Raw genomic sequence first — 12,801 nt, 5'->3', positions numbered from 1 at the left:
AAGAATTTGTTCTCTCCACTCGCGCTGGTTCACCTCCATTTTCGTTGAATCGAAAAACACGACTTCGAGTTTGACAGCATGTAAACAATACACATCAATGAGAAAGTGTGCAAAATTTGGTTGATTTTTACCCAATGGTAAAAAAGTTATGCCCTGTTGAATGTGTCGCAATAATTTCGTGTTCGCCTTTTACCTAATATAAGTATTTTCGGAGCGGGCTTGACGAGTAGATGCCAGAGATTGATTTTTGACACTATTTGGAAAATCAAGAAGGTGATTTCCATTTTAGCGTTTTTGACAATTTGCATGGAGAAAGCTCACCTGATCGTGTCTTCACCGCTGTATATACCAGATTGTCTCGACCAGGGAGACAACGTTGTCGAAGACTGCAAATCGATCCGACTTAAATAGGAAAAGCTATTTGATATTTAGCGCAGTGGTGTCCGAGTTTGTTTCGCACGGGACCTAATATCGCATGGTTCAGGAGTCGATATCTTTTTTTTGATTTTATTAACGACACTTTACACCGGTGGGTGCATTCGTGTCGAAAAGGAGTCGATATCCACCAACTTATTTGTTTTGCCAAAAAATGGTTGGCTATACACTGAACGAAAACCTCCGCCGCTAACTGAATGATTTCTTGCTCAACCGAGCCCCATACCTATTTTCAGATGATTTTGAAAAGGCCATCATTCAATTTACAACCTCACAGAAATGAAATGATTTTCATTTAAAATTTGTAGGATAATCATACATAAGTCATATTGTTATAGCCCTGTGCGCGGGCAGGTCAGGAGTCTTGTTGATCAAATAAAAGACACTCGCGTACAGACTACATAAAATACTTTTAATAACGAAAGGTTAAAATAAAGAGCATGTGCTCAACGGACTGACTGATGACTGACTCGTTGATAAGTGGTTTCCGCTTATGGCGGCATCTCGGAGTGACAGCAAGACTGTCACTAGAGAGCCTAGCGCAGAGAGTGGCGGATGGCAGGGCAGAGTTGCCATCCCTCCAGTTTAGTTGTCTCCAACATCTCCCCTCTTAATAAAGGTGGAACGGGTCAAACCACTGCGGCGCTCTTCGAACTCTCGAAGATCGGCGTGGTAGTGCTGCCACCGGATCTGCTTCAACTGCTGACTCAAATTCGGAAGATGTTGCATGTGATGACGAAGACAGTGGAGAAAGTGATGGACTAACCACCGATTCAGGCGGCTGATCACAACGAGGTGTCGACGATGCACATTGTGAGGTGGTTGGCTGCAGCGTCGATGATGACTGTGATGTTGTATCAGTTGGTAAGTTCGGCAGCTTCCACACGTCCAACAGAATATCCAAAGGTAACTGAGCATATCTGGTTTGCTGTCCTACTGTGTTGGTGGTTGATCCGGTTACAGTTCGACTACGGAGTTGATTAATATGCGAACGTAGCATTCGGCGGTCCTCCACCCAGATGTTGTACATCACGTCACCAATTCTTTCGACGATCACACCTGGAGACCATTTCCAACTGTTTCTTGCATATACTTTGGCAAATACTGGATCATTCCGACTGAAAAATCTCAACTGGCTGTGCTGCTTCTCGACTGGCTTCGGTTCAGTCGCAGGGGGCGGCCGAAGTAGTTCGAGACAGGTTCGGATCTTGCGACCAAACAAAAGTTCAGATGGAGATTTGCCTTCAGGAGCCGAACGGTTAGGTGTGCTTCTATAAGCGAGCAAGAAGGTATCCAACGCATCAGTAATTGATCCTCTACCCTCTCGGATTTTCTTGACGGCCCTTTTGAAAGTGTCTACAAAACGCTCAGCTTGGCCGTTGGATTGTGGATGAAAGGGGGGTGTCGTGATGTGCTCGATACCGTTGATTGCGCAAAACTCAGCAAATTCCACGCTCGTAAATTGGGTACCGTTGTCGGACACTAGAGTCACTGGTATACCAAGTCGAGCAAAAAGGCCACACAGGATGCTGATTGTAGCTGTAGAGGTGATTCTTCTGGTTTGCACAATCTCTGGCCACTTGGAGTACGAATCCACTGCAATGAGGTAATATTCGCCTTCGATGGGACCGGCAAAATCTACGTGAACACGCTGCCATGGGCCGGATGTTTTCGGCCACGGTACAGGAGCAGCGCAAGGAGGGGACCTGGAAACGGATGCGCAATGCTGACACGCCTTTACATAACCAATTATATCATCATCTATGGAGGGCCAGTAGACGTAGCTTCTGGCGATTGCTTTCATCCGCTGCATGCCCGGATGTCCACGATGAAGCTGGTCCAAGCATCGTTTTCGATACTGCGATGGAATGACGAGTCGTTCAGCAAACAGAATACACCCATCAACCACAGTAAGTGACTCCTGCCTGGAGTGAAACCGCTTAAGCTCCGGATCGACGGTTTTTGATGAAGGCCAACCGTCTTGTATGTACCGGAAGACTTTGCGAAGCAGTGGATCAGCTTGGGTACTCTGTGCTACGACTCTGAAACTGAGAGGTAACATATTAACGGTATCTGCGGCTACTGACCTTACATCTTCTTCGAGGATAATGCTCGCAATGACGTAATCCTCCTCTGGCTTAACGTGTTGGTTGATTAGACGAGACAATACGTCAGCGTTGCCAAATTTGTCGGTTGGCACGTATTCAATGTTAAAATCGTACAATAGCAGATTGAGGGCGAAACGTTGTAACCGGTTTGCCGTATACATCGGTATACCCTTCTTAGAACCAAAAATTCGAAGCAGAGGAGCGTGGTCGGTTTGTAGGCGGAATTTCTTGGTGACTGCAAAGATGATTGCTAAACCTTCGCGATCGGGCTGGCTGTAGTTTTGTTCCGCTTTCGTGAGCGCTCTGGAAGCATGCTGAACAACCTTGATGGACCCATCGGGGAATTTGTGACTGATGGTTGCTCCGAGGCCAACGGATGATGCGTCAGCCGATACTATAATCTCCTGCTTCGGATCGTAGTGTGTCAGCAGAAGTCCCGAGGAGAGAATCTGCTTGAATCGCTCGAACGCTTGCTGGCACTCCGAATTCCAGACGAACTTTGTCTCCGCCTTCAGCAAGTTGTCGATCGGATAGCGCAACTGTCGCATGTTGGGCACAAACTTGCCGTAATAATTGATCGCCCCAAGGAAAGAGCGAACACCTGAAATGTCAGTGGGAGGAGGTAGCTTGGTTATTGCCTCAACTTTTACTGGATCAGGTTGCAATCCACGTCGGTCGAATAGATGGCCCAAATAGCGTATCTGTTGCTTACTGAAGCTGCACTTTTCGGCTCTGATGGTAAAACCAAAATCCTGAATCCGCTGAAGAACTGCTTCCAAATTACGGTCGTGCTCCTCTTGTGTTTCACCGCCAACGATGACGTCATCGAGATAACCAGAAGTGCCCTTAAGGCCGGCTAGCATGGTATCGATGAGCTGCTGAAAAGCACCAGGTGCTACCTTTACACCAGGTGGAAGGCGGTTGTAGTGGTAAAGACCACGGTGTGTGTTAATTGTCAGCAAATGACGGTACTGTTCGTCGATTTCCACCTGTAGAAAAGCGTCCGAAAGATCAATCTGACGATCGGCACTGCCCATTCCGAATAGTCGACCAGTGTGATAATATTGAGTTTTTCTAACCTGTCCAATTCCTGGTCGACTGCGCTGTACATTGCATTCGCCACCGGACGCTTGGCACAAAAAACAGGCTTGCACTGTTCTTTTACCTCAAATTTAACTTTGGTCCGGTTGCACAACCCGAGCTTTTCGCTGAACACTTTTGGGTAAGTAGCTTTGAGAGTTCCACTGGTGGACGGGGTACTAGTAACTTGGCAGCAAAAAGTATCCATTGGTATGGACCACAAATGAAAACTATCGACTAAATCAGATCCAAGCGGGTGTAGTGGTTTCTCGGTGACACGAATTATCTGCGTGCGTGTGTTTTCGCCGATAGTGATGTCACAGTTAAATTCACCATCAAGTGGCAAAATGTTTCCAGATGCTGCCTTGGCTTTTACTGTTGCTGGTGACAACCTTGGGCTGCCAATTTTCTTCCAGATCTGCTGGCTGATGACGGTAATATCGGAAGCCGTATCCAACTGAAGACGAACCTGTGTTCCATCAAGCGTAACGGAAACGAATCTCCTTCGCTTCTGCACGTTGCACACATTAACGACGACCATTTTGCTTGCCACCGAATGATTACCCTTTTTCGATGAACGTTGTGACTTTTTTGAACTGTTGCAGTAGCCTTCACGATGTCCAAACTGCTTACATTCAGAGCATTTGTGGTTTTTGAAGGTACAGTCCCGTACGTAGTGAAATGCACCGCAAAACCAACACGGTGTATCAGGTTTTTTCCTCGTGTCGTTTGCAGCAGGCTTCGAAGATGGCTGATCCCGTTTGTTGAACCGTTTATCAGAAGATCGCTGCTTAATGACATTCACTTGACCGAAACATGTGGCTGACTCGATCATAGCATTGTCATGTTTGAGGTTAAGAAGACGCTGGCATTCTTCCGCTAGCTGCTCCAACGTGACGCCATTGTTTTCCTCAATCCTGGAAAGCAGCCGTGTACGGGTTTCTGCATCGCTTTCTGCTTTCAATCCGCAAACGTATGTCAAGCATTTAAACTGCTCTTCCGATAGCTTTCCCAGCTCAAACTCAACGCAGGCTTTATTAACACGGCAAGCGAAAGCAATATGGTCTTCAGTCGGGTGCTTGGCGATTTGCAACGTTCTATACCGCCTGCTTATTACCGACTCTTTCGACCCAAATAAATTTTTCAGCTTCGCTACTGATTGGGCAAAGGTGTGTTCTTTCGGAAGTTTCGGTAGAATAAAGGAAACATACCTTTCATGTTCAACTGCGCCCAGCTTTCGCAGCAGTAACCTGACTTTCGCTTCGTCGTCCAAACGAGCGGCATCTTTCTCGAACAAATCTTCATACCTGCTGTACCAAGCCGCAAACGTGACGCTATTGTCAGCGTCGTAGCGAAATTCCTTCACGTTGCCTGCCAAAGAGTCAAGAATTTGCTCTGGGTTGGGTGGTACTTGTACGTGGATAGATGAAACTGCACTCCGGAAAAATGCTTGCTGCTGCTCGTCGTTTTGCTGCTGCCGCTGGAGAAACTGTGCCATTAGCTGCTGGTGCTGAAGCTGCTGTTGCTGCATCAGGTGCATGAACTGCACGATTAGCGGATCTGCTGCTGGTGGGACCTGCTCCCGGTCATTATCATGTGGAATTTGACCATTCTCCATGCTTCTTCTCCGTTTTTTACGCGGGGGTGACGGAATTTTGAGGTTACTTTTCGTGAATCGAAATTTCACCAAATATCCGCCAATATACTCGTCGCCACTGTTATAGCCCTGTGCGCGGGCAGGTCAGGAGTCTTGTTGATCAAATAAAAGACACTCGCGTACAGACTACATAAAATACTTTTAATAACGAAAGGTTAAAATAAAGAGCATGTGCTCAACGGACTGACTGATGACTGACTCGTTGATAAGTGGTTTCCGCTTATGGCGGCATCTCGGAGTGACAGCAAGACTGTCACTAGAGAGCCTAGCGCAGAGAGTGGCGGATGGCAGGGCAGAGTTGCCATCCCTCCAGTTTAGTTGTCTCCAACACATATATTGAAAGAAATCAACATGTGTATGATTTCCATACACAGTAACTCAGTTAACCGTTTAAAAATCGAAAATAATCCGTGAATAATTAAAATGAGCTGGTTTTCATTCTTTATACGACACACGACAGGAATAAAACGATTTTCATTTACAATTTGTAAGGAAGTCATACAGAAGTTAGATGTGAAAACAAATCAACATGTGCATGATTTCCATTCAGATGGTGTGCAGTTCAATATTCAAAAATTGAAAATAATCAATAAATAATTAAAATGAGTTGGTTTTCATTCATTATACGACTGTCGGATTGTTTTTTATTTGGAATGTTTCAATTGAAGGGATTTTCTTTCCAGAATATTTTCAAAACAATGAGATTCACAACCATGTCAAAGAGGTACAGGCATCATTAGGTAAACATCAGCATTTAATTGTTATGACATAATGAAAGACGAAATACCAGTAGATGATCAATTGAAACAATGATGATTGCTTGTTTTTCTATTGAAGATGCTAGAACCTTTTTACTAGTTACACTACTATCTACATATTTATTACTGGTTTCCACGTTCTTCTAGTCTAGCCTTATTAAAAATTTTCGTAAGCAAACATTCTTCTCCTGAATAAAACTAAATTGCCTACTTGCTCGAGTGCAAACGGCGGCCCATCGAACATATCTATACATATCATCATTATATTGCTGTTTTTTTTATCTATTTCAAAGGCTTGGTAATGTTCGTTATATTGTTTTATAGACCATTGACAAATAATTACAAATAACTGCAATTTATATTTAACCACTTCGACTATTTGAGAAATTTCAACGATTGATTCAAAGGAAACTGTTATAAATAGCTCTTCTATATATTTGATGTTTTTGTATGTTAAGGACTTAGTCGTTTGGATATGCTCATCGCTAGATATCTCAAATGTGGTAGTCAGTCTGTTAAAATATGTTTTCTCTGCCCATGTGCTATACATAAATTCGGCAACAGTTTCTGATTTAAAAAAATTATTGTTGATTACGTCATATGTGAAAAATAATCCTGCCTTAACACACATCGTATAACATGGATTTTTTCTTGACGATGTATTATCAAAATATTGTTTAAAGTCTCTATGTCGAGCTTCGTATCTAAAACAACTTATTTTTTTAATGGACCGCTGTGTTTAATTATCCTCGAGTAATGAGTTAAAAAATGTTGCTTCGGTTTAAGACTTTGTTGGAACAATGAAATGTATAATTTATGATGCTCGCTAACTAAGCTTGTCAGCTGATCCAGGTCATTCGAAGTAAAAACTGGGGAATTAATCATATCTATCAAGCTAATTAAAATAGTTGCGTATTTCCAAACTGGATCATCTGAAGGACAGAAAGCACCAAAAATAAAAGAAAAATAAATGCCAAATACGTACATTTCATTTGCTGTCATTCGCAAAGAAACACACTTTTTTGATTTTATAGTTGATTCTTCAATATCTGGCATACGCTATAGTCCCTGTTCCAGCCTATAATTATTCATTTCTTTGCCTCTTTTGTTTACATCAGATATTGTGCAGTATTTAGCTTTGTAAATGCAATGATTGATGATTTCTACAAATACGTAATAACAAACACCCGTGCTATAGAGATCATGCATTACATCGATCACATGTTTAAAAAACTTTTCTACTCCATGCTCAGCTATGTCATGTTTTTTATGGCCCCTGCTATAAAAATATTGCATAGCTTTGCTTTGTACTGCTCAGGGAGGGTTGGAAACCCATAATAGAGACCACAAATACAATGTTTTTTCGCGTGAGAACTGAGCGGGTCGTTGATTTCAAACTCATCTGTATATAAAGAAATTGGAATGATTGTTTTACCACTGTACTTAGATTGAATTCTTCGATAAATCAAACCATTCACGAAGTGGCAAATGCTAGATTGTTCGGCCACCTTATTAATATGTTCCTTAATTTCTTTTAAAACATTTTCGTTTTCAAGGAATTTTTTGATTTGAAATTTGATGTCCATCAGTACCATGCAAGTTTTTTTGTTTTCTAGCTCAACATCATTCCCACTCATTTGTGTAATCGTGCCACTTTGGATAGGTAATATTTGGGGAGGTCTCATCAAATCTAATTCTCTTAAGTGTTTGAACAGCTTGTGTTCCGTATCAATAATATCGAACATGGTTGATATTCTACCTAACACAATATCAAATATGTACTTCGACTGAGGATCAGCTGCTACCGGTGCAAATAAACGAATGAGCTGCTCTAAGTTAGTATACAGTTCTTTGATCCCTTTTTGGATCTGCACTACATCTTTGCGAGTGAAGTTTCTCCGTTTGTGCAAGTCCAGAATAAAGCTGAGCGCCCTCTGATCGACAGCTTTCAGTGATTCATGTATTGAAATTGGAGTTGCTACATCTTCGGTTTGATATGTCAGTGTGTGCGTACGTTCTTAAAATAAAATTATGTTAAGTATATAGTTTTATAGAATAATATTCTAATTGCCGTTGCAGGGACATCGACTGAAGCAGGATATTCAAAAACGTTATTTGGAGTTTGCTCACCGTCCATAGTATCGATCCGAGTGGAAAGATGCGTTTTAAGATGGCGGCTAAACCTATACATGGTCGTAAACTTTTGAGTACAATGGGTAAATGTACAAACTAATCGAAGCGGCTTATCAAGATTGTGCGTTTTTAAGTGTACAATGTAGTCATTTACTCGGGTAAACTTCTGTTGGCATCCTGTATTGAAACACATCACTAAATTATTCATTTTATTAGCTTTTTTATTGTTTCAACATCTTTGTACTGCTCTGGCGCACGAATATTATACAGGACTTCCTCAAGTGTATACCAAACGAGTTTAGAGACTTTTGAAAACGGTTGTTTCATTACATTGCACATCTTAATAATAATATCTACCGCCCGGGCTGCTGAATTAGTTTTATATTGAATACGATCGAATATGACGTAAAACTCTCCAGTGAGATTTCTGTAGCTGGATCCAATTGCAATCACTTTTGGATGAGGAGTAACGTTTTGTGCTACATACGATTCAAATAATACGCGTATACTTTCCACGCCGCTTTCTACGTTGTCTGTAAACAACAGGATATCCTCCTGAGCAGTCAAAATAGTCGGTCTAACATTTTTGATGATTTTACACGGTTTTACGTAGCAATTTAAGAGAATGAGCGTACAACAAACTAGTGTGTCTAAAAAAAAGATTATATGAGCTTCAATTTTACAACTAAAATAACCTTCTGTGGCGTTATCCTGGTTCATGTATTCCAGTACACCAGCAGAAAACTGGTCATGCACTTTGAGAAAAAATAAGGTTTTAATTTTTTTACTACTTCGGTCCAATTCTGGATACCTTCCGCGAAACCAAGAGAATGATAGTCGTCATCAAACTAAAAACCTGTTTTAATCCACCTAGCGGTGCAATTGTGCCTTTCTCATTTCTCCAAACTATGATTAATTAGCTGGTTCGTACAATATAACATTATGGAAATGTCTTTCATTCTTATTACACTTGGTAAGTATATATAAGAGCACCTTTTTGCATTCATCGCGGTATCGGTTTGAATCGGAGTTTTCTATGTGATCGCACTCCACAACCCTTAACTCCGGAGCCGGAAGTCGGATGGAGATGGAATTTAATATCAGTTTCCGGGGACGCAACCCCTTTCATTTGAGACTAAGTTGATCAAATCGGTCTAGTCATTTTCAAGAAACCAATATAACCGTTATTCTGAATTTGGATGCTTCTGGATCCGTCGATGGTGGCCAGTGTGGCCAAAGAGACTGTGCATGACTGTTGGTGACCTAGATCTACAAATTCAACAGTTGTGTTTACATTTTGGAAAAAGATTCACCTTTTTACATTCATCGCAGAATTCGTTAGAAGCGGGATTTGCTGCGTGATCGTACGTATCACCCTGTAATTCAGGAACCAGCACTCGGATCCACACAAAATTCAACAGCATTGGACCTTTCATTTAAAATCAAGTTTGTCAAAATCGGTTCAGAAAATTCCACATTCAGAATGTGGACAAATCAACAAATTTTGTTTTGTAACCATACTCTTGAACTCGTAATCCGGAACAAGATGTCGGATGAAAATGAAATTCAATAGCAACCTATGGGAATATTATACCTTTCATTTGAATCTTAGTTTGTAAAAATCGGTTCAGCCATCTCCGAGAAACCGATGTGGACATTTTGTTAACAAATCCGCACATACACACATACATACATACATACATTCATACATACATACATACATACATACATACATACATACATACATACATACATACATACATACATACATACATACATACATACATACATACATACATACATACATACATACATACATACATACATACATACATACATACATACATACATACATACATACATACATACATACATACATACATACATACATACATACATACATACATACATGCATACACACATACATACACACAGATATTTTGTGATCTCGGCGAACTGAGTCGAATGTTATATGAGACTCGGCCCTACGGGCCTCGGTTATAAAGTCGGGTTTTGGAGCAATTGCATAACCTTTCTATTTGAGAATGGCAAAAGAATAATATTTAATTAGCTTAATCAGCATGAGTTCAATGTTATCTTCATGTGATTATATTTTGAAATGTTGGTGGAATGGGTTTGAAAGTGGAGGGAATGGGGGGTTAGTAGAGTGGGAGTGGAGGATGCGTCAGAAATCCTTCATCTTATTTCGGTATACGGGGTGGATGAAGGAAATGCGTGCGTGAGGGTGGTCCAAGGGGAGTGGAGTGATGAAGGAGGGAGGTGTAAGGGCAAGGCGGGGGGGAGGGGCGGCGACGCAATACTCAGCTGCATTTTTTGCCTTTCATTTGAGACTTGGTTTGAGAAAATCGGTTCAGTCATCACCGATGAACCGATGTGACTTTAATTGTGGAATATGCCCGGAATTCCGGGCTTCCGGAATCGTCGATAGTGGACAATATATTCAAAGAATGTTTGATTGACAATCAGTGATCTAGATCTGCGATTAGAAGTAATTTGGTGACCATTTCAATAGTTTTTAGCCTCTGAGGTATTACGATTTTACCGATTTATACGGGAAATTCCAGTGTATCCTTACTAACACCCCTGTAACTCCGGATGCAAGAGTCAGAACCGAATGAAATTCAGCAGCAGTCAATGGTATTACTGTATCTTTCATTTGAAATTAAGTTTGTAAAAATCGGTAGAGAATTCGTTGGGGAATGAGTGTGATATTAGCTTAGGAACTTGGCAGGTTCCCCGGGCGCGTCATGAACCGTCATAGGTGGCCCATGTGGTCAAAGCTGCTTTAATTGATCATTAGTGATCCAGACCCGCAAACTAGAGTAATGTTACATCAATTTTGATATGTTTTACATCATTTGAACATCGTGGTGGTACCAGTTTATATGGAAATTTGCTGTGTGACCGCACTCTTTAACCCGTAACTCCGGAACCGGAAGTCGGATCAAGTAAAAATTCAATGGGAGCGTTATACCTTTCAGATGAAACTAAGTTTGCGAAAATCGATTCAGCCATCTCTGAGAAAATTGTGTGAGTTTAAATGACACACACATACACACACACACATACACACACAGACATTTGCCGATCTCGAAGAACTGAATCGAATGGTGTATGACACTCGGCCCTCCGGGCCTCGGTTAAAAAGTCGATTTTTACAGTGATTGCATAGCCTTTCTTTATATGAGAAAGGCAAAAACATTGAATACAAATTTTATACATTGATTTCATACCGTCCCAAGCATATCTGTCACATAGCAAAAAATAAGCAACTGACAAAAATGCGATTGAAGTCCAAAAATTATTTTTCAAGTTATAACAAAACTGCACTACAAAAATTAAATGTATGGACAAATTTCGATAAAATAGTATTTCTAATGACTCACCATTAGGGTGGGGCAAAATGATCGTTTTTTCAGCACAGCACTTTTTTGGTTCCTTTCGGGGTCCCAAACAACTGTGCAAAATTTGGGGTCGATTGGTGTTGACCCGGCGTAGCGCATTGCGTTTGAAATTTGTATGGAGATTAGTATGGGAAAACCTACATTTTTGCATTTTTAATTCTACAGACTTCAATTCTTCCTTTAGTATGCAAACAAATAAATAGAAGTATAGTCCAGGATATGCTGAACAACTTTGCCGAAGGATGTATTGTGTTAGAATGTCTCTAAGCCAAGTTATAGCTGTTCAAAGTTCGATACAGCGAATTAAATGCCAAAAATCATTTTTATTGCCAACACTGGTACACCGGCAATGGTATTTCATATAGCATTCCGAAATAACATTATATATTTTATTTTACCACATTGGTATGTTTGAATGAATTATTGAAAAGCCTTAGATCAATTTCATGAACGTAGGTAGTTGAGCAATAGGGCTTGGTGAGGGGTGAGGGGGGATTGGGGGAAACTTTAATATGTAGAAATTCGAACTGAAATGTTGTCGAGTTGGAATGTTCAGATGAATTATTTCAAAACAATTACACAATGTCCTACGCATAATAGTAACGATGAAATAAAACATACTGTATCCCTTTGCCTTGACTTTTATCAATAGAAGTTACATTACAGACTGAATCAACTGATGTCGAGTTGATATGTCAGAGGATTATATTTCGGTTTAACACGCATTATAGTTTGATGTGATGCTCATTTCTATGCTGTTCGATCACGAGGCGTGAAGCTAATTTCTGGATTTCAACATCAAATCCACCAGATCTCTACAACAATTTTTGCTTCAGGTGATCGAACAGCATCGAAATGAGCATCCCATCAAATCATTGTGCCTATTAAACTGAAATATAATCAATGCAATCCTCTGACATATCAACTCGACATCAGTTGATTCAGTTTGTAACGTAAATTCTATTGATAAAAGTCAAGGCAAAGGGATACAGTATGTTTTATTTCATCGTTACTATTATGCGTAGGACATTGTGTAATTGTTTTGAAATAATTCATCTGAACATTCCAACTCTACAACATTTCAGTTCGAATTTCTACATATTAAAGTCCCCCCCCCATCCTCCCTCACCCCTCACTACGCCCTATTGCTCAACTACCTAGGCTCATGAAATTGAGCTAAGGCTTTTGAATAATTCATCCAAACA

The 12,801-nt window shown here is 40.8% G+C and overlaps 1 protein-coding gene across 1 annotated transcript; it reads right to left on the bottom strand.

Annotated features, from left to right (window-relative positions):
- Window positions 1-1,045: 1,045 nt before the first annotated feature.
- On the bottom strand, window positions 1,046-5,241 carry LOC131675972 (uncharacterized protein K02A2.6-like). The gene is made up of 2 exons (XM_058955090.1): window positions 3,623-5,241; window positions 1,046-3,572 (listed from the first exon to the last, which is right to left on the bottom strand). The coding sequence occupies exons 1-2, from the start codon at window positions 5,239-5,241 to the stop codon at window positions 1,046-1,048; spliced, it is 4,146 nt and encodes a 1,381-aa protein (XP_058811073.1).
- Between the last annotated feature and the right edge of the window lie 7,560 nt (window positions 5,242-12,801).

This window comes from Topomyia yanbarensis, chromosome 1 (assembly GCF_030247195.1).
Source record: "Topomyia yanbarensis strain Yona2022 chromosome 1, ASM3024719v1, whole genome shotgun sequence".
NCBI classification, from domain to species: Eukaryota; Metazoa; Arthropoda; class Insecta; order Diptera; family Culicidae; genus Topomyia; species Topomyia yanbarensis.
This window is presented reverse-complemented; position numbering and strand designations above follow the sequence as displayed.

Coding starts and splice junctions, on each gene's coding strand:
- LOC131675972 (XM_058955090.1), bottom strand. CDS start 5,241: ATGGAGAATGGTCAAATTCCACATGATAATGACCGGGAGCAGGTCCCA. Junction 3,573..3,622: donor GTCGACCAGGAATTGGACAG/GTTAGAAAAACT, acceptor CGGAATGGGCAG/TGCCGATCGTCAGATTGATC.